This window comes from Tasmannia lanceolata, unplaced genomic scaffold, assembly GCF_043159265.1.
Source record: "Tasmannia lanceolata isolate RefF3 unplaced genomic scaffold, GAP_Taslan_0.1 ptg000013l, whole genome shotgun sequence".
NCBI classification, from domain to species: Eukaryota; Viridiplantae; Streptophyta; class Magnoliopsida; order Canellales; family Winteraceae; genus Tasmannia; species Tasmannia lanceolata.
The window spans coordinates 8106834-8128652 of record NW_027518690.1 but is presented as its reverse complement, the minus strand read 5'-3'; the positions used below and the strand labels follow the sequence as shown (position 1 = coordinate 8128652).

Genomic DNA, 21819 nt, shown 5'->3' with positions numbered 1-21819 from the left:
TTGGAAGAGTTTTACCGTGTTTCAAAACTCGGACCTAACCAATGTGACCGGGACTCAAATGAGTCAATGATTGGTCCGGTCAATTTTTATTTATTTTTAATATTAACATAGGGCGGTTCGAATGAGTTTTGACTGACTTTTTTTTTAAAATTCTGACATAGGGTATCCCCACCTCATTTTAGGGCGGGACTAATCCCTATGGATGTGCGCAATCACCCGTAAACCATGTACATCTGGTTGGCAGGGGGGATTCGAACTCGTGAACTCGTGTCACTGGGAGCATACCCATGACTTTAAGCCAAAGAGCCACACCTCTCCGGTCAATTTTTTTTTTAATATAACATAGGCAGGGCTAATCCCAAGGAGTTTTGACTGATTTTTTTTTTTGTTTTTTTGATGACATAGGTATCCCCACCCCATTTTAGGGCGGGGCTAATCCTTATGGATGCGTGCAATCACTCGTAAACCACGCAATTCAAACTCATGTCACTTGGAGCATACCCATGACTTTAAGCCAAAGAGCCACACCTGTCCGGGTTGAGTTTTGAATGACTTGGATAGGCCAACCTCAAACTCAAACTCGGGCTAGAACTCGACCAAAATAAAAGGGAGTTGACTCGCTTGCATTAAGGATTGACTTGCAATTATTAAACAATAGTTTCACATGCGAAATCAATCTAATATGATTATTGAAATTGATCCAATCACTAACAAATTTAAATAATTTATGAAGGACAATTAGGTCATAAAATATTCTCCAAGACTACCCAAGGAAACATATCTAGGACAGAAAACAAGACTTTAACCAAGAATGAATTCGAATGAATGAAAAGAACAGCCCTAAAATCCATAGGTCTTTAAGGGGCTTAACCTTAGATACCTACATCTATTAGTCTCTAAACCCAATCGATTTATCTTAAACTTAGGATCCTTAAACTACTTAGCAGAAACCCTACCTCCTAGGCAAGTCTCTAAAGCCTCATTTGTATTCCTTCCCCTAAATTTTCATTCAATAAGAGTTGAAGCCTGTGAACTTGTCCTAATATTCTTAGGATTTCCCATCCATCATCTTTTATCTAATGTTTTTTTTCACTCATGATTCTTGGATCCTGTATTTTTTTATCTAAGGCCATTGATATTTCTTCAGCATCTTTCATTCCACATTAGCCATTGTATAATGAACCCGCAATGGGCAAAACAAAAGTCGTCACTTTCCCACCTTTGTTTAAGTTGATATGTTCAAAACATATGCTAGCTTTAGTGTCGATAACTAAAATAACAACTGTTATTGCCAATGCTTCAAGTTCAATCCGTCAAACTGTTTGTGGGATGTTCGTAATCTTCCCAGACGTATTGAATTAATTTAATAATCTATCTTAAGATTGTTGGATAAATGTGGAGGTATGTAGATCAGTTCAACAATCTAAATATTATAGATCAAGTAGCTAATCTAAAGAATACGAAACATGGTGGATAATAGTGTGAAATTCATAAATTCGTATGCAAACTCTAAATGAAATATGATAGAAATTAAAAGAAATTTTGAGTGGTAGAGGTTTGTCTTAATTCAATGCTACCTTTAGGATAGATTATCGTCCTTCCGCAATGAGGTTGATTGCGACCTATCTTCAAGACACAACACCACTTGACGATGTCTTTGATGGTGTGCATGCACTGCCCTGTATCTAGTGAACACAGTTGGTGCGATTATTTGTCCGAGTAAAAAGCTTTTGAGAAGGCTTTGAAATCAGGGAAAAACTAAGAACTTGTGACATGAAAGTCTAGAAAGAAAGAACAAGAAAGGAAGAGTGGAGAGGGAGCCTTTTTAGACCTTTTTGTGTCTTTTTTTTTTGGAAAGAGTAACTTTTTTACGAGATTTTGTTAGCCCTTATAGTCCCTTATTTTTCCAAAAGTACTGTACGGACCACAGTATAGGATGATCCAAACCGTCCATGTGATGGGCCATAACGTAAATAGGGTGTGCCCAAAAATTTATTTCCATAGGATGATCCTAGCCGTCTGATCTATAGAGGGGTATTTTGTCCCATTTTGTCCCGGAAGGAAAAAGCGAAACAGAAAAAAAAAACCGAGTTTTAATGAATTTCTGTTTGAAATAGAGAAACTAAATTTAGGGAGATGATTTTTTTTCACACCCCCCCTAGGATTATGCGCCCCCCATTTAACGTGAATTGTGGGCAGACTTTTAACTCTTTTCAACCATATCTTTACTAGGTTTTCAATTCCCTCATGTAGTTTCTTTCTTGAGCATAATAACTAGATTCTTGTGTTCTCAGTCGTGTTTCATTTCCCATCTTTCTATCCTACTATGTTTCTCTCTTCTAGACCGGTGGAGCCTTTAGTTTCATGTGGACTATTTGGTCAGAAAGAAAGCAATCTGAAGACAAATTGAACTTGTTAATAGGCCTGTGCCTGGTGTACAGATTACATTAGTTTGATTGACCTTTGAAGGGAAAATAAATAAATTTGGGACTTAACTTTGATGGTTGTTCTCATGGGAATATGTATCCGGAAGGTGAGGGTATTAGAGTGTTAATTAAAAGGGTGAGCTAATGTAACTTTTTTCATACCATTGTATGGCTAAGGATGTATTAGATTTCCTAGCTAAAATGGTAGCAAGTAGTGATGAGTGGGACGTGGGGCAATCTCTCTGCCCTAATGTTCTTCCTCTGTATTTTTCTTCTTTTTATTGAAGTTGGTTGTTAAAAAAAAAAACTTTCAAGTGGTTTGTAGATTCTCTATGTTGGTATATAGAATGAATATCCTGGTTTACATACAACCATCCGATTCACATGATTTGAATCGTTCATGTACCTACTAACCAGCTACCATCATGGCACCCATCACTGAGTCATGAAGCAAGGCCAACTCACACTGTCAAATGCATCAAATGTTAGGCTTTTCTTATTACTAAGGCCGCTGAGACATTAGTCCCTTCACTAAAATTGAGAAATTGAAAGAGGGCAAAGAGTATTATTGGAAATATGGCACCTATATTAAAAGGGATTTTGCAAATCATTGGGGGCCACGGCCCCCTCACGCTATACGTCGCTCCGCCACGGCCCCCTTAATTCTCCATGAGATAGCAAGCTGGTGTTTATTTTATGCTTGGATAGGCTTGCTATCTTAGCCCCAGGAATAGCTTATCCAAGGATTTCTATCTCCGCCTTAATAATGATGGGCCATTTTATGGCCTTTAAATGGACGGTCAATAGGAAGATCGAATTCTCAATGGGCCATTTCTATCATGTGATGTTTGTATAATTGCACATTTTTAAGGGGCCCACCTTTTAATTCAGATAATAAGCAAAAAGAATTGAAATGATATATTCGCCCCCTTTTCTTCCTTGTGCCACCCTTTGATCGTTAAAAGAAAAAGAAAAAAGAACATGGATAGAACAAAAGTTCATTGACGAGACGAAGATTTTCAAGACTCTTGTTCTATTTGAAAATCTCGAGGCAACCCATATGGTCATAGTCCCACCCCAAACGGACATCCCATGTGAATTACACCATAAAGAAAGTCACTTTTGCCATCAAATGCATATGCTAATTTTTCGGAATTGCAACGGGGGTCCACACGATCTTCGTCCCATTCCAAATAAACATCCCATGCATAGGATAAAGAACTAAAAATGAAATCAACAGTTTATATAGCCTTTCCTGGCGGAACCCTAAATAAGTCTCGATCAAGGCATGTTGGATCAACAGCTTAAAATCCTCACATCAAGGTGATCACGATGCTATTTTCCCAGCCGTTTCTGCAAAGCAGGGGTAAGGCTGCGTACATCTAGCCTTTCCCAAACCTTGCAATGGCGGGAGCCTCGTGCACTGGGCCGCCCTTATTTAGGGTAGTATTTTTTCAGTGGGCCAGATCATGGTAGATCGATCTTAATCGTTGGTTAATGGGTGCAATGATCAAATGGTAAGATCTAGCTTATTTTTGGTGGACCCATCATCCAAACGTAGAGTCACAAGTGGAGGTGAAGTCCAATGAATAGTGGCGATGAACCCAAGACTTCTTTCTATTCAATCTTCTTTGTTATCTCTATAGTTTTCTCTAAGTTCTCTATCAAATTGCCCCGGAAGGCCCGCCATAAGCAAGAAATCAAAATCTTTCGCTCTGATATTTTATCTTTGAAGAAATAAAAAACCATATCTCCTTTTATCTTGACCAATTAGGAGAGTAAAACAAAAGCCCATTTCTTTCCCTTTAAGAACTCTTTTCTTAATTGCTCTTCTTTTTTATTGCATGAGAGCTTCTCAGGCATGGAGGAAGATGGAATGAGATCGAGGAGCTTTAGGGATGAAGACTATAACAACAGGAGGGTGTTCTTGAGGAGTTATCCTCTTCAATGGGGAGGAGAAAGGGAGGAAAAAGAGGTGGAGGTGTTGAAAATCTCAAAGGGAAGGAAGAGACGTGTTAAAGAGAGATTAATATGTGTTTTTCAGTGGGGAGGAGATAAGGTTTTGTTGCTGGGGAAGTTGAAACGCAAGGTGGTATTTTACCTGGTTACTTGCCACCCTTTTGGCTTCAAACCCACCACTTCCTTCCTTTCAGTTTGATGCTTAAAGATCTACGATAGTGGGTTTTCTTTTTCTTTTTCCTTTTTATTTTTAAAGTCTGCTTGTTTGAATATGGTGAATGTAAAGGTGTTTCCATAATGTAATGCATTATGTTTTTTACACTTTTCTTGTTTTTCTTTCAGTTGTATATTTCTATTTGTTTTTAATGGCAATGAATTAAATTAGGGCGATGATATTTTCACTCCCCCTGCATTACGCGCACGCACCCCTTATAACTTGATTTGACGTGAAAAGTACGTCGGCAACTTTAACGCTTTTTGACGTCAAATCAAGTTATAAGGGGAGCTTGCAAGTAATGCAGGGGGAGTGAAAATATCATCTCCCTTAGATTATTGATGAAAGAAAGACCGGGAAGCGCCCCCCCCCCCCCCCCCGGATTGAGATGATCAAGACAATACAAAGCACAAGAAAAAACAGCTTAAACCCACCACACATTAAGGGGGAGGAAGTCAAAAACTTACAATGCCGCCCTAGATGCATCCTCTCTTGCCAGCGGATTGGCTTCACTATTGCCCGATCTTCTAACTTGTTGAAATGAGATTGACAATCCCTCCACCTAATATGAGGTCTTTTCGATCCATCGAGCAAGTCTCTAAGGATGAGGCATGCTTCCCTTGAACCATCTTATCCCGTTTAAGGAATCAACTCCCACATCACCTTATCAAGAATGTTGTGATCTATCATCAACCTAAAGGATCCGATGGAGAACACTGCAGAACCCACGATGGGCCCCACTGCTATCTCACGCAAATAGTCTAACTAAGATCACATTAGGCAAGTGGTCCCCACTAAAACATTACCCAGAAGATGACCGTCAGATCAATATACCCCTAATCACATCCAATGAGTACATCCTTCTCCAATCCTCATTTATCAGGTTGGAGCCTATGGGGGTTGGACATCAATTACCCCCAGGCCCACCCAATGGTATACCTTCAATCTATCAGCCTAGGCCACAAATGCATTTGCAAACACCTTTTGAAAACAACTATAGTTTTCTGAAAACCTTTTGATGAACAATTTATCAAATCAGTTGGCCAGTCATTGTTTAAAGGCCTACGTTGAGATCGAAACCATAAATGACTTTCTTCTCCGAAAAAGGTAGAAGATTCCTTGTTGGGTCTCACTATTGATCCCATGGGTTACCCAATGACCCATCACTACCCGTAAGTGATCCCAGATTGGAGACAACTATGAGATAGACTAAAGCCATAAGGCGTGTCCACCGACCAAAACGACCCCTTAGGTCTAAGGACATATTAAAGGGTCTTGACTAATAGAATAACCAAATACATATCCTTGTCCACAGGCTATTATGTAAAGTGATCCATTCAGTGCGTGAATCATTCATCACACCCAGTCTACCTTCTTAGGGTTCACTACCCCAGTGATCGAGATATGCCACCCAATGCGTGTATGGAGGCACGTCAATGTGGTGACGCGCTTTTCACATCTCAAAATCTGTCATAAAACTACAAAAAGTTGCAAAATCAAACGAGAATCTAACTTTATTGGGCGCCTAAAATCAAAACTCGTCATTCTCGTGTTCTTTATTATTCTAAAGCTCTAAAGAAGAAAGTTCTCTTTTGGCCATTTCGCCCTAAAGCAAAGCTCTGAAGAAGAAAGTTCTCTTCTCGCCATTTCGCCCTGAACCAGAGCTCTGAAGAAGAAGAGAGGTAAGCCCCATTAGAGAATTTTTGTGGTGAAGATGGTGGGAAATATGTTTCAAGGCGCGTTGTCACTTTCCTTGAGATAATATTCGCCCCCACTAGTTAGTGTGCAAGGGGAACCACAAATTTACCTCCAAGATACATTGAAGCCCAATGTTCTCTACACCAATTGTTTGTTGATGCTTTGCACTAAGTGAAAACAAACTTTGAACCACCTTTGGAAACAAATCTCGAACCATCTTGACAAATCCAACCCCTTAAAGAACCCATGTTGAAAGGTATTTTTTTCTCTGGATAATAATATAGAAAGCTATAGTAAAATCCCTCCAACTCCAACCAACCTAAAATCTCTCTTTTTTTTAAACAAAAATTAATCAATCTTCGACGACTAAGGATACCATTGCCATTACATAAAAGATGAGATAGTTATTAAACGACCGCCTTAACTCTTTAATGACGATAAATATTGGGATGGAAACGTAACCGTCGTGAATAAGCATTTAGTGATAGTTTATTTAGTCTTCGCCGTCGGGAATGTGTCGGCGCCCAAGGATGTTTTCCTTGTAGCGGAAAACTATAAGCAATCATGATTCAAAGACTCTTAACAAATGGTGATTAAAAAATGGAACAATAATACTCACTATCATGCTTTGATACTATGATATGATATTTGGAATACTTAATTTGACCATTAGTGTCACACCCCCGACCTAGACCCTCGGGGCACGTGGCAGGCGCCGTACGCTCGCTAGGCAAACCCGGCAAGCTTGCAAGGCCTCTGAACAGATAATCATCCAGGTAAACATGATAGAAATATAATATCCACAATAACTAAGAGACATGAAATAAAAGAAACTCTTTCATTTACACAACCTCTCAGGATTTATACATAAACAGAAAATAAATACAATGTACAAGCCCATACTCACTATAGTATGATCACAATCTCATTGCCTCAGCAATGCTCGCAAACGGAAAACTACTATGGATCTTAAATGTGCAACATCGAGCACATTAGCAAATAATTAGTAAGCAAAACAATAATCTAGTAGTGTATCATAATCTGTTACTGGTTTGTATCATATACATATTATCTCATATCATTTTCAGTTATACTTTCAAAGATTCATATCTAATGTTCAATTTTCTACCGAGTTAAACATAATAGACAAGGGTTCAAAGTTCAAATTCATTATTCATATTTATTTACCAATACTTAAAGGTTCAGATCTAATATCCAAAGAGTCATTCTAAATGAGCAAATCACAAGTCACGTGACACATAAACTAGATGACTGAACCCATTACACATGCTCTTTCTCTAAGTTTTCATAGGGAATGCATGACAAATCGAAGACATTTACATAGAAAATCTTAGCTGACTTATTCACATATAGAATCAATATTCAAAAATCATATCATGCACATAACCACATTCGAAATAAGTTATGTATAATATATACTACCTAGCTAACTTTAATCACATCATCATATTATTTTCCCCAAAGAAGTGTGTAGCACATGAAAAATCAAAGGCATACATACATATAATCTCATTAGACTCTTTCACATAGAGAATCAATCATTAATATTAATAAATCACATCATACACATCACCACATCCAGATGGGTCGACAAACAATAACAGAGGGCTTGCGCAAGATGCGTAATGCCCTTATGGCGAGGATAATCAGATGACACCTTACTGGAAGACCCAGTCAAGGGGACCAATAATCAGATGACACATTACTGGAAGACCCAGTCAAGGCGACCAATAATCAGATAAAACCTTACTGGATGACCCAATCAAGGCGGCCAATAATAAGATGACACCTTACTCGAGGACCCAGTCAAGACGACCAATAATCAAATGACACCTTAATGGAGGACCCAGTAAAGGCGACCAATAATAAAATCTTTGACAATATTCAACATTGCATTACAAGAATGCATTACAAGAAATGGGTTCTCAATATAGAGAATTTATATGATGGGTGGCCGTGAAAACACGTGAAGTATAAAAAAAGTAGGTACGGCCCACTTTTTTTGATGATCCAAACCGTTCATCTATTTGGGCACAACGTAAATAGGTTGTGCCCCAAAAATCATTTCCATAGGATGATCCTAACCCTCCGATCAGTAGACGATTCCACAAATGATTTTTGGGGCACTACATATTCAGATCAGTTCAAATCAGAGGGTTAGAATCATCCTATGGAAATGATTTTTGGGGCACAACCTATTTACATTGTGCCCAAACACTTGAACGGTTTGGATCATAAAAAAAAAAAGTGGGCCATACCTACTTTTTTAGACTTCACGTGTTTTCACGGCCACCCATCATATAAATTCTCCTCAATATAATCAATAATAGAATTTCTAGTTGTCAATGAATCATGTAATGTCTAATTACTTATAACATGCTTTTACAATATGCATCACAGAAGAAAGCATAAGTTTCTAATCCATAGAAGTCTATTTGGATTTACCAATGTAAACAGGCATGCTTTACTATTTTAATTCCAGCTCTCAAATTACTGCAAATTTCTGAGTACGAAAAGTTACTCAGTCACTTATTGGAATACATATATAATTTTCTTATCAATCATAACTTTTATTCATATGGTTTGCATAACAAAATATGCACATTGAAAGCTACCGAGTTACTTACTGGAATACATATATAACTTTTTTATCAATCATATCTTTTATTCATATGGTTTGCATAACAATATACGCACACTGAAAGCTACTGAGTTACTTACTGGAATACATTTATAACTTTCTTATCAATCATAACTTTTATTCATATGGTTTGTATAATAAAATATGCACACTGAAAGTTACCAAGTTACTTACTGGAATACATATTTAACTTTATTATCTTTTTTTTAATGATGAAGGGTGTCCCCACCCCCTTCGGGGATAGGACTATTCCGTAGGGATGCGCGCAGGCACCCGTAGACCACTCGAGGTGGAAAACCATGGCTCGAAATCCAAAACATAACTTAAGTGTGGATTTTGCAAATATTTTTTTACATCTTAAATGTCAAAATCATAAAATCTCTTAAACATAAAAGCTTTTACATATAAAGTAAGGAACAACTTTCCAGTTATCAGATATGGCAAATTCTTATAGGAGATGGCCAGAAAACACAAAATTCCGATCAGGCAATAAATCTGCCTTTTTTACATGAAATCTGAAATCTTAAGATACACATAACTCAAATTTCTTTTTGAATTGGTCTTAGAACCAAACATAAAATTTATTATATGTAAATTAAGGAACAACTTTCCAGTTATCAACTCCGACCAATTCCCACCGGAGATGGTCGGAAAACTCAAATCTCCGATCAGACATAAAAAATAAATATTTTCATTAAACTGAAATCTTTAATCTTGAATAACTTTTTATCCACTTAGAACTGGACATTTTACAAAACATAAGAGTTGTTTGGTAAAACATTTACAACAACTTTTATTTTGACACCTCCAGACAAATCTTGCCGGAGATGGCTGAAAAACTCACTTTTCCGAACTGATTCTTCAAAATAAGGTTTTATGGTAAACTGAAATCTATGACTTACTGTATCTCTTTATACACTAAAAAATAGGACAAGTCATAAACACAAAATGTATTCCTAATACTAATACCAACAATTCTTATGTTTAAACCGCCAGCCAAATCTCACTCTCACTGGAGATGGTCGAAAAATATGAAAATTAACATTTTAATTCCTTTTTAAAATTGAAAACTTATAAGTAACATAACTTATTCAATACTTTACTAAATTACACATACCTTATATGAATTTTGATCTAAGGAAAAAGATCTACCACTTTTATATTGAAAATTTTGGTCAATTCTCTCCAGAAAAATCTCAGAACATCCAGTTACGAATAATAGCGAATTTCTGGATTTTAATATTTTACCTTGGATTTTCTTCTACCTTCTCTTCTCCAATTCAATCCTTTCACCAAGATTTTCTCCTCTTTCTTCTTCTCTCATTTTTCTTTGATTTTCTAACATTTAAATAAATTTCTCTTCTTATTTGCCTTAAATAAAGCTAGCATGAAAGAGAAATGACACTTGGATTTCCATGCGTCGCTCTCACAAGAATCCTAGCCGTGCTTATAGCTAATGGCCAAAATAACCTTCCATTCTCTCCTTGACTTGTTTTAATTACCCTTGCATCCCATAACAAAATTTACCAAACTACCCTTATTTATCTATAGTAATGACACTATATCCTTTGATGAATTTACCAACATATCCTCCACACTTCATTAGTTCTTAAGTTGTACTTGGATCACACTAATCATGTTTAGTTCGATCACTTATGCGTGCTATTTATATCTCACAATAGTATTAATATAAAAAAGGGATTAATTAGTGACCCCTTTTGCTTTTCAAAGACCCATCACTTTATTTAGATAATGCTTACAACATCTTTCTAGAATACCAGCCAAGCAGCATAAAATGCTGTCGAAATATAGAAGCGGGCTACACAACTTCAAAATATAGAACTACTACATATAATTTATTCTCGGTGAAGCTAAGTTATATGCTGGTTTTCATCATTTTCTAGTCATACAGATGACAAAATTGATAAACTTTCCTTTCCCATTTGATTGATGGTTAACAACATTTTGTTCAAATCTTCGGAACAGATCATCCATTATCACCTCTCCAAACTGACTTGTAAGCATGGATTCTGAAACTGCTCTTATAATCTTTGAAATATTTCACCCACTTGCCAACTTATCAAACACAAATGTTCCCTCATTGTCATCTTCACTACCATCCCAGTTAATATCAAATACTTCAAATCGATCAAGACTAAATGATCCTTCTGTCTCAACAATATCCTCCAATTCATGAATTGAAGGTGCATAATAGGGTAGATTAAATGAATCCACTTTCTCCTGTTCAATTACTCCCTGAATTGGATAGAACTAATTAGCAAAAACAGAGAAACCTATGATCTATGAAGTTTTGCAATTAGAGAGAGGTTTTAAATAGTTACAATGTGAAGTTGCTTCTACCTGTAAGACCATGCCATTGAGAGCTAGAGCCATCAGTTCCAAGTGGGAGAAACATTCTGAACTAGATGGATCTGAGGTTCTCCTGCCATGAAGTGTTAGGACTATACGTCCTCCACCAATTATTTCTTCTGACTTGAACTTTAGAAACAAGGAGAAGTTCCTCTGAAATTGCTCCAAGTATGCTTTAAAAATGCTGTGAGGACTGGTCTTTGCCAAGCAAATATTAAACTTGTTCTAATGTGATGCCCATTTCATTTTGAAGACCTTGAGGAACCTGACATGTCGTAATGCTTATGTTAGGTCATGCTTTAAAACATATGACATGCTTACACATGATACATGCTTACACATGATACATGCTTGCCGCTTTCTTTTATGATCTTTAAATTTTGAACAAATTTGAGTGTACATAAATTTATGTTTATGCATGAGTTTCCATATAAATATACACGTGTGTATATATATACGGAAAAGTGTTGCTACTCGGTCTTGTAGCTAAGCTTATCTACTCGGTTGGGTTGAATACAGTGGGGGCCCACATTGTTTGGGTGATCCAAACCATTCATTTGAAAGTCCCTTACCTAGATAAGGTGTCCACAAAAAATCAGACCCATAGGATGATCCTAACCCATCCAACAGTGGAGGGCAAAATGGGAAAAAATGGACAGACATAGTTTGTATATATAGGCATCTCATCTATAAAGTGTTGTTACTCGGTTTTGTAGCTAAGCTTATCTACTCGGTCGGGTTAAATACAGTGAGAGCCAACATTGTTTGGGTGATCCAAACCATTCATTTGAAAGCCCCTTACCTGGATAGGGTGTCAACAAAAAATCAGACCCATAGGATGATCCTAACCCATAGGATTTCCCTACACACACACACACACACACACACACACACACACAGCCTATCTGCGCTCCAGCGCAGAAACCATTTTCTCATATAGAGGAAATGCTTTCTACGCTCGAGCGCATGCGCTCGAGCACAAAAACAAGGTGGGGCCACATTTTGGGTGGGATCCAAATCATTCATTTGATGGGCCCTTTCATGGGTAGGGTGTCCACAAAAAATCAGCTCCATTGGATCACCTTAGGGTGTCCATTGTCGGGCCAAAAATGGATAGATTTGTGGACAAACAGTATCTGTCCATTTTTGGCCCCACAAATGGACAACCCCAATGGATCTGATTTTTGGTAGGCCTCCCATTGATGATGAGGCCTTCCAAATGAATGGTTAGGATCACCCCCCAATGGCCCCACCCACCTGTTTCTGCGCTCGAGCACAGAAACCCTTTTCTCATATATATATATATATATATATATATATAGAGAGAGAGAGAGAGAGAGAGAGAGGAAAGGGTTCCTGCTAACGTTAGCAGCTAGCTTAGCTGCTAACGTTAGCGTAAAACAAGGGTGGGCCACATTGTTGGGCTGATCCTAAGCATTTATTTGAAAGGCCCCATCATGGATGGGGTGTGTACCAAAAATCAGCTTCATTGGATCATCATAGGATGTCCATTCATGGGGGTGAAAATGGACAGATATTGTTTGTCCACTAATCTGCCCATTTTTTCACCCCACAAATGGACACCCTAAGATGATCCAATGAAGCTGATTTTTTGTGGACACCCTCTCCGTGAAAGGGCCTTCCAAATGAATGCTTTGGATCCCCAAAAAATGTGGGCCCACCTTGTTTTATGCTAACGTTAGCAAGTAAGCTTACCTGCTAACATTAGCAGGAACCCTTTCCTTATGATCAACCTATGGAAATAATTTAGGGGGCTCAACCTATTTAGGCTGTGGCCCACGTAATGGACGGTTTGGATCATCCTATGGTGTGGGCCATATCGTACTTTTAATAAAGTGAGGAGTGCCCTCATCAAAATACATGAGTGCTGATAACATTTCCTTATATATATATATATATATATATATATATATATATAGAGAGAGAGAGAGAGAGAGAGAGAGAGAGAGAGAGAGAGAATTTTTTTGCATGATTCTACATGCCAAAGATTTATGTTTATTTCGATTTTTTATTTTAAAATCAGGAGAAATGGGCAAAAAACATTTTCTTGGAACATAACCAAACACAACCTAGGAGCTGACAACTGAGTAGGTGAAAGAGCTGACCTTAGAGAGAAACATGAGACTGTAAGAGGAATGGACAAAGTGTAGACTTTTGCTTGGGAAAAGCCTCGCATAGAAGGAACCAGCCACTCTTGCCATGAAACACTGCCCCAAATCGACCCCTTTCTCTTCCTTAAGTTCCTCATAGAAATCTGGGAGCAGATACCTGAAAATGGTGTTAAAATTGTTCCCTGAAAGGTCATTGAAGAACATTTGGAACTCTGGCAATGGATGGTTCAGCTCCCGGCATTTCATCCCAATAGCCTCTATTATATTAGAAAGCACTAAGAGGGTGTTGGGTCCTGAAGACCAACCCAAGTCTGCTATGCTCAACTTCTTAGGGAAGGAGATGCAATAAAGATTTAATATGGCTTCTTCTACTATGGGCCTCACTTTGGTTATTACTGTTCTCTATACAAAATGAAAAAAAAAAATCATTATTAAATCATATAGAAGACCATGTGTGTGTGTGTGTGAGAGAGAGAGAGAGAGAGAGACCTGTAGTGTCGAAGTATTAGCATAGCTGGTATCTCCCACTCCACCATTCATGTGAAGAACTTGTTGAACTTCCATGGCAATGGCCTCCTTCAACTAGATGAGATAGATGATACCTTATATTTCTCTCCGATAAGCTACATGAGAGCTACTATTCTGTGATACCAATAGACTTATAGTTGGGATTTACAGAGTTAGAAAATGTTAGATCTCACCGTCGGATCGTCTTGGTGTTAATTAAGCAAGAAGGTTAAATGAGGTAACCTAGACAAATTTGGTAATTGGTTAGATTAGGGAGCTAAGCCATATATGGTAATTAGGTTAAAGTAGGATGTTTCTACCCCCTTGTTTTTTTTTTTTTGAAAGGTAAGTAATCAATAGTGAAGATCACGCATGCGCCCCTCATGTGGAACCTAAATTAGACAAGTCAATGAAGACAACAAATATGACATTTGTAGTTAAAATTAGTTAAAAAAAACCTAAAGCCTATATTGCCATTATTGAACAAGACAGAAACCCTAAGTCAGGGCTATTCTAAAAAAAAGTAATGGGAAAAGTGATATCAAGAAATAAACATTAAAAATAAGGTAATGTCGCCCCTTATTTGAAAGGAAGAAACAAGTAATGCCTCCCCTGTTTTGATATTGGCAGCCTCCTTTCATTTTAAATTTATGTTATTAGTTGTCCAAAGCTTGTAGGGAATTCTGTTATCTTTTAGAAAAAAGTTTGACGGGAATTGCAACAGCCAATAGAGAGACAAGTGCAAAATAACTAGAAGGCTTCCACTATCGAAACATGATGATACATACAATTATCAACTCCTAATTTTTTTGTATTAACCATACCATAATAGAATAATATTTTGAACAAGATTCATGCAATTATAGGCAAATCATGAAATGCAAAACAAGAATGTAAAGCTGAAAAAAAGACAAGACCCTTGGATATGTCCTTAGATCTGAGGGGTCGTTTTGGCCTGTGGGTGAGACCTATGACTTTGGTCTATCTAACGTATTCCCTAATTGGGATTGCCAGCAGATAGTACTAAGTCATCAGACGAACCCATGGAATCAATAGTGATGCCCATTAAGGAATCCTCCACCTTTCTTGTAGAGGAACATCATTAACAGTTTCGATCTCAGCTTAGACCTTTGACTAAAGGCTGGCCAATCGGTTTGATAAGGTATTTATCAAAGGTTTTGGAAAACTATATTAGTTTCGAAAAAAGGAGTTTGCAAATGCATTTGCGGGCTAAAACTAATAGATCGAAAGGTATAACATCGAGTGGTCCCAGGGGTAATTGCCTCCCCCATAGGACATCACTCAGTAAATGTAGGATTTGAGGAAGGATATTCACATTGGATGTGGTTCGTTCATTTAGATCTAATGGTCTTTCTTCAAGATAATGTCCTGGTGGGGGCCACTTGCCTAATGCGGTCATAGTTTAACTACATTGCGTGAGATCGCATTGGGGACCATGGTGGGCCTATGCGGGAATGACCATTGGATCCCTGCAATGATCCCACTCAGAACTCGTTATACCCTTAAGGATTGTTGGACAATCCAGGTTTCGGACTTTATTGCGAGCGAGGAATGGATTGGATCCATTGTATGTGATACAGGGAGGAAACTGATGCCGGATAAAATGCGCGGAAGCTTCGGATTTCTGGCAACGTTGAAAGTTAGGGCTGGATCTTGGATTTGTGAGCTCTTCTTGATGGATTCTTGTTGAAAAAAAATTGAAATTTAGCAAGGAGATGCTGAATTTTGGTAAAAATAGATGAAACCTTGAATTTAAAAGAAGCTAAAATTCCATGGAGGAGCTTGACCTCCAAGCTCAATTTCTCCCTTGGATGAAAATTCCACAAGAAAAATTCTCTTTTGCAAGAGGTTTTCTCTTCAAAGTCCACTAGATCCAAGATCTAGAGAAAACTCTCTTTTTCCAATTCTAATTCAAATCAAGGTATAGTTACTAATGGTGGGAAATGGCCTTTTATAGGCAGTTACAATGAAAAAAGACTAATACAACCCTCTCTAATGCAAAATGCCTAAATTGTCACAAGTACTAAAAAAATAACCAAAATACTCCTCAGATACAAAGACACAAATGGACATGTAAAATGCCACCTAAAATAAGCAAACACAAAGGACAACATCAACTACACTAGTAGAGTAATGTCAAGGCTAATGGGCGAAGGGATGCTCCTGCATCACACTCCCCTTCTTGAAAGAACTCGTTCTCGAGTTCCCCCACCAGCTCACCAAGTGGAAGTGTCCTCCAGGATCAAAGACGTAAATGACCCACTCTCGTAGTAGGAGTACAAGGCCATCAAAATCAACCATGGTAAAAATCATCTAAAACAGCTCATCCCGGCAAGTATGGCGGAATGGAGTAGTGGCAGTATGGCTCAATCCAATGATCGACTGAAAATGACTGAGAAGTAGTGACCCGCCATGCCACCTCATTGTAAACGCCAAAGGCAGTACCATCTCAACATGATCGACATCTGCCAATACCATACCTGCAACTATACGACCATCTATAACGTCTGTGTCCTCATGCCCCTCATCTGTATATATATAGGCATCTCATCTACAATCTCTGTCATCTCCATGGACTATGTGTCTGTGATCTCTGCAATAAACTCAAACTCAATATGCTCAACAATGGGATCATCATTGCCAACCTCATCACAAAAAATAACTGGGCCCCAATTAGCATCACCATCATTAACCTAATCACCAAAGACAACACACTCATCACTAGCATCATGGCTCTTTAGTTGTGGATGTCTGGTATCATCATCTTCTTGCACTAGCATTGGCTGATTTTGTTTAGGGCAATCCTCCATGCAATGGCTCAAATCATCACACTCATAGCTGCTAATAGGTGGGGTAACAAAAGGTAAAAGGGTTGTAGAACATCGAGTTGACTGAGGAAGTGGAGGAACATGCCTAGAGTACTCATACCGGCTACGCTCATACCGGTCCCACTTGTATGTGTGTCGCTCCCCTTCTTGCAAGTCTAGCATTTCGTCAAATTTCTGATTCATTTGGTGGGATAGAGCTAATAATGCATCGTGAATCTTCCTTTCCCCTTCCATATATTGTGCAAGCAATGCTCTACCCCTCTTGAAGCCATGTCCAAGTCAATGGCTGAATTCAACAAAGAAACTATATTCTGTAGCTTATAACTCTGTAGGTCAATTCAGTTTACCACTATCTATAATTCTGCTTGGGCTATAAGTGGTTGTAAGACTTCACAAAATTCATCTGAATTGGGAGGAACTGTCAAAGACTAACAATAACCTAGTGCTCTGGAGCTGAAACTCTATGAAGCTGCTTCTGCTATTGTTAACACAACTGAGTGTAAGGAATTGGCGGCAGGTTTCAAGTATGAACTGATGACTATATGTAATCTCTTGTCACACAGGAATGGCTTAGAATCAAAGAAGCCAACAAACAATCAGCCAACCTTGCTCATAGGTGACAATGTATGGCATCATAGCCCATAGTTCAGTCAACTACTACTTCCTTTTCAGATCTGATGATACTCTGCTTCAACTTGTAGGTCACAAATGTAAAATTTCATAAGCAAAATTCCATAATAGAACTGCTACTACTAAAGAGTCTTGCACAAGTCCCAATAATGTGATTATTTCTCGTGCTTCAACTCAGTCTGGCATTGAATTTCTTAGACTTGTAGTGGCTCAATGTGCTCCATGAATTGTCCCTCTCTGTGTATACCAAGGGCTACCACCAAGGTTGTATTTTGATATACAACTAACACAAACCATGAATGACTTTGAAACTCTCAAGAGTATCAATTTGTCTCTGTTAATTCCCTCTCTCACTGAAGTTTCTGTAATGGAAAGCTACAGTAAGAACTTGACTCAAATAAAAACTTTTGTAGAGCAAGTAGAGGCTAGGGGGAATGAGTTAGCTGAAATGGTTTGCAACTAATGAACAGTCCACCATCAACAGCCCTCAAAACCCAATTGCACGCAGGAGTTCAGATGTCTAACACAAGACCTTCAACAAGCAATTGGTGTGCACATGGTCGGCTTAAGAACCTTGAGCTTTGGATTGTAATTCCTTGTGCAGACTTGAGTGAGCAACCAAACAGATGGCACATAAGATATGACACTTGCAGCTATATGGCTTGCATATTGGAATTCTCAGGTCTTACATGCAAAGGCACATAGCTGACAGGATATTTATGTTTGGGCTGAAGTTGTATTTACCGTGTGAAATTTCACACCCCAAAAAAAAACATATATCAGCACAGAATGGCTTTGTCTTATTCGGATCTAGTGATATCCTTTAAATCCAAAGATTGTTAAAAGGATCCTTCAAGATGATTTGATGACTGAACTTTGTAGTTTCAAATCGACAGCAGAATCTTCAAATTTCTTGGATGATCGCTCTTTGTTTGAACATGATTTCACTATACAAATTGAGATTAGTTCGGTAAGTCTTTTCTTAGGTTGATTTTTTTTTTATACAATTTCCTCTAAACCATGTAAAAAAACATGGTTTAGAAACAGAGACACTTACCATGTTTAAACAAAAGTAAAACCATGCACAACCGGTTTCTGCTTCCTTTTGCTATCAAAATCTGAAGAACAATGTAAAGAAACAGAGACACTTACCGGACTTGTAATGGCTAGAGGGAAATCAACCAAAAACTTTTGAGAATTCCGTGAATTCCAGAAACTCCTTGAAGTTCAGATCAGATCCACATTCCGAATTTTTTTTTCGTGATGATTCTCCAGCTCCTTTGATGTATTAGACCACAAACGTTGAAGCTCTGATCTATTATTGGGGCGGAATCAGAAAAGCCTCGTTACGATTAATTAATACTTGTAAACTCTGACATAGGCAAAAACATTTTCTCTTAGGTGGTTGTTTTGGAAACAAATTGGAAAAAGGAAGTTGCTCAAACGAAGTTTCCAAATGTAATTGGACTCCAAGAATGAAAGAAACTCTCAAGAGTGCTCTATAAATAAGGGATGGGCTGGACGAATTCTACATACTAGTGTTTTTGAAAACCTAAGAATTTTCAAAGAGCAAAATTCGTCCACCTCCCTCGTTCTCCAAGTTTTTTTTTTTTTTTCTTTTCTAGTTCTAGTTCTTGAGAAGAACTTCAAGCCTCTGAGATTTCAAGTTGGGTTTGGAACCCAAAAGTCTTCTTCTTCCTCCTCCATCTTTGTGCGGATTATAGCCACTACTTCGACCTTCTGAGGAGATGGGTTTGAGAAACGCCGAGCACACCTAGCAGGGTGGAGTAGATCACGTAGTGATTATTGAGAGATGATAATCAAATTGTAAGTTTTCTTTGTTCAATTTCTATGGGCCACGAATGTACTTGCAAGGTCACTTTGGCTATTCTCCTAAGGGTGTTGGAATGATATTGGCACCCATATGTTATTTGGTTGGGCATACTTGCAAGTTGCAACCACCTATAAGAGACAACGAAGTGAAGCAGGGATTTTTTTATGAAGTTTATGTTCTTTGTTCCTATGACTGTTTGGGGTAGTGTAGTAAATCAAGTGGGAGGTAGTGCATCTCCTACTTGGTCTCAAATTAAGTGACCATTTTATCTCCATTAACGACCTCCTCCTCCAAGAGCAGTGTGTCCTTGTTTCATTCCTCCATTCATGGTTCAAATTATGAATGGCCATTTCCATAACAACTCAGGATGTGATATGGTGCTGGATCACACTCTCAATAACTTTCCCATATACATGCAATCAGAACAATAGCCCTTCCTTTGTAATTCCTTGGTGTATGTATGTGAACATACCTTGAGGGGTAATTTCCAGATTTGAAGACCAATTCAGTTGGATGTTAATCCTTGTAATGGCCTTATCCATGACAAAATTCTGAGATTTCACTAATTCTTGGATTGATTTACAATAGAGCTCAAGGTGTGCTTATATTGAGCACATACATGATAAACATAGAAAGAGATCAAGCAGACTATGGAAAGAGATAATGATGGAATATTCTAATCTAATCTACTTACTAATTAAATCTAGCTGCCTATTCTAGTGGGTTGCCTCATTAACCAATTTGCCTAATCTCCCACAAGAAGATCTAACGGTGAGATCTACACCTAATCCAACGGTGGATCTCACATATCGTAACATGCCCTCTCAAACGTATAGGGATTGAAAATCGATATACTTTTGATTGCAATAAAAATCCCCTATATGAAAAATAAAAACCTCCACTTGAAATTCTCATAGGAAAATAAAATCCTATGATTTGAGCACGCTGACGAACTTTGCTGATGAATATCCCTTGATCTTATAATATCCTGATGTTGTTGATGAAACGCCGCTTGTTGATATGCCGCCAAGAGGGCTTATAAAAGCCAATGGATCATAGATCCTAAAGAAGACTCAAGCCTCGATGGGCGAGTAAAATTGGGTCACTATGGACCGATGCCGGAATGGGCAAGAATGGGTCACAATGGACCAATGCCGGAATGGGCAAGAATGAGCCTCGATGAACAAGATAGCATGGGTCGGCTTTGAATACCGATTCTCATGGAACTAAAAATCCTCCTTCAGGCACGCACTTCAAAATGAATGAAGCACCTCAACTGAAATGAGTCAATATTTCAGGCACGCACCTAAAGAAAGGTACCTCAACTGAAATAGGAGAAGATTTGAGAGATAAGGGTTTGAAAGAAAAAGAAATAAAGATGAGTGACAACGAACGATAAATGATGCGGCAAAAATTAGTAGCATTCTAACAAGCCTGGGAATGTTACGGATTTAGAAAGTGCGGGTGTAAGCATCAAATCTGGGGGCCTTAGATAAGGCGAGGTGGTGGTTTCCAAGAGAATAATGGGGTGAAAATATCAAATATGGGAGTGTAAATATTGCTAATGACAAAAGATGATGTGTGCATAGTAAAATAAGGGTGCTATTGTGGCACATGACATCTTCTCTTTCTTGGGATTTGAATTCAAAGGGGTGCCACTATCATTTTGGGTTATGTTGGAGGGATGAAGGTGATAAAAAAATATAGGTGGTTCTAAAGTGCAAAGAGATAAAGGTAAGAAATGATGATGAAATGGGGTGCAGATATCATGTACATGAGTAGAAATTATTTGAAAGACATGAAATGGGGTGGTGTGAGAAAAATACTAGGATGTAATTTCCACCCCTCTTCTCTTGCTTTTTATCTCTCGGTCTTTTCTTACCTCCCCAAACAAAAGTAAGAAACCTTTTCTTTTTCTTTTTCTTTTTTGTTTCTGTTTCATATCCTTCACTCACCAATACGTAATATGAGAGATGAGACAGAAGAAAGTTGGGGACTGAGAAGAATGGCCTTTGGGTACCTCTATCGAGGGTTCCAATGGATGAACAGCCAGAAGTAGGGCCACGGCACAACTCTGAGGTTGCAAACGGGATGCAACAATTTAGAGATGCAGATCTCTAAATTGTAAGAGATGCCCACAAGCTATTTGTAGAAGGGTCTAAGAGAGAAGTAGACAGGGAGAAAGGAGTTCGAGTTTGCAGCGGGAAGCCATGGGTTCTTAGATCTAATGGGGCCGGGCGGACGGCTAGATCCGCCGTCCGCCGGAGAACGGAATTGCTAGGGTTTTGCTCAGGCCAAGGGGATCGCTGGCTTTGATACCATGACAAAATTCTGAGATTTCACTAATTCTTGGATTGATTTACAATAGAGCTCAAGGTGTGCTTATATTGAGCACATAATTTTTCTAGTGGGTTGTCTCATTAACCAATTTGCCTAATCTCCCACAAGAAGATCTAACGGTGAGATCTACACCTAATCCAACGGTGGATCTCACATATCTTAACAATCCAATCCCATTATAATTTTGGTCTGGTATAT

The 21819-nt window shown here is 38.3% G+C and overlaps 1 protein-coding gene across 1 annotated transcript; it reads right to left on the bottom strand.

The window, feature by feature from the left end:
- Positions 1 to 10657: 10657 nt before the first annotated feature.
- Positions 10658 to 21743, bottom strand: LOC143890923 (putative jasmonic acid carboxyl methyltransferase 1). The gene is made up of 4 exons (XM_077395596.1): positions 13951 to 21743; positions 13456 to 13863; positions 11321 to 11554; positions 10658 to 11215 (listed from the first exon to the last, which is right to left on the bottom strand). The coding sequence occupies exons 1-4, from the start codon at positions 14023 to 14025 to the stop codon at positions 11021 to 11023; spliced, it is 912 nt and encodes a 303-aa protein (XP_077251711.1). The 5' UTR covers positions 14026 to 21743; the 3' UTR covers positions 10658 to 11020.
- Between the last annotated feature and the right edge of the window lie 76 nt (positions 21744 to 21819).

What these genes read in the sequence shown, in the direction of transcription:
- LOC143890923 (XM_077395596.1), bottom strand. Translation starts at nt 14,025, where the DNA reads ATGGAAGTTCAACAAGTTCTTCACATGAATGGTGGAGTGGGAGATACC. An exon ending in CTAATACTTCGACACTACAG is followed by an intron (nt 13,864 to 13,950) that starts GTCTCTCTCTCT and finishes CATTTTGTATAG; the next exon opens with AGAACAGTAATAACCAAAGT. An exon ending in GTCTCATGTTTCTCTCTAAG is followed by an intron (nt 11,555 to 13,455) that starts GTCAGCTCTTTC and finishes GCATCACATTAG; the next exon opens with AACAAGTTTAATATTTGCTT.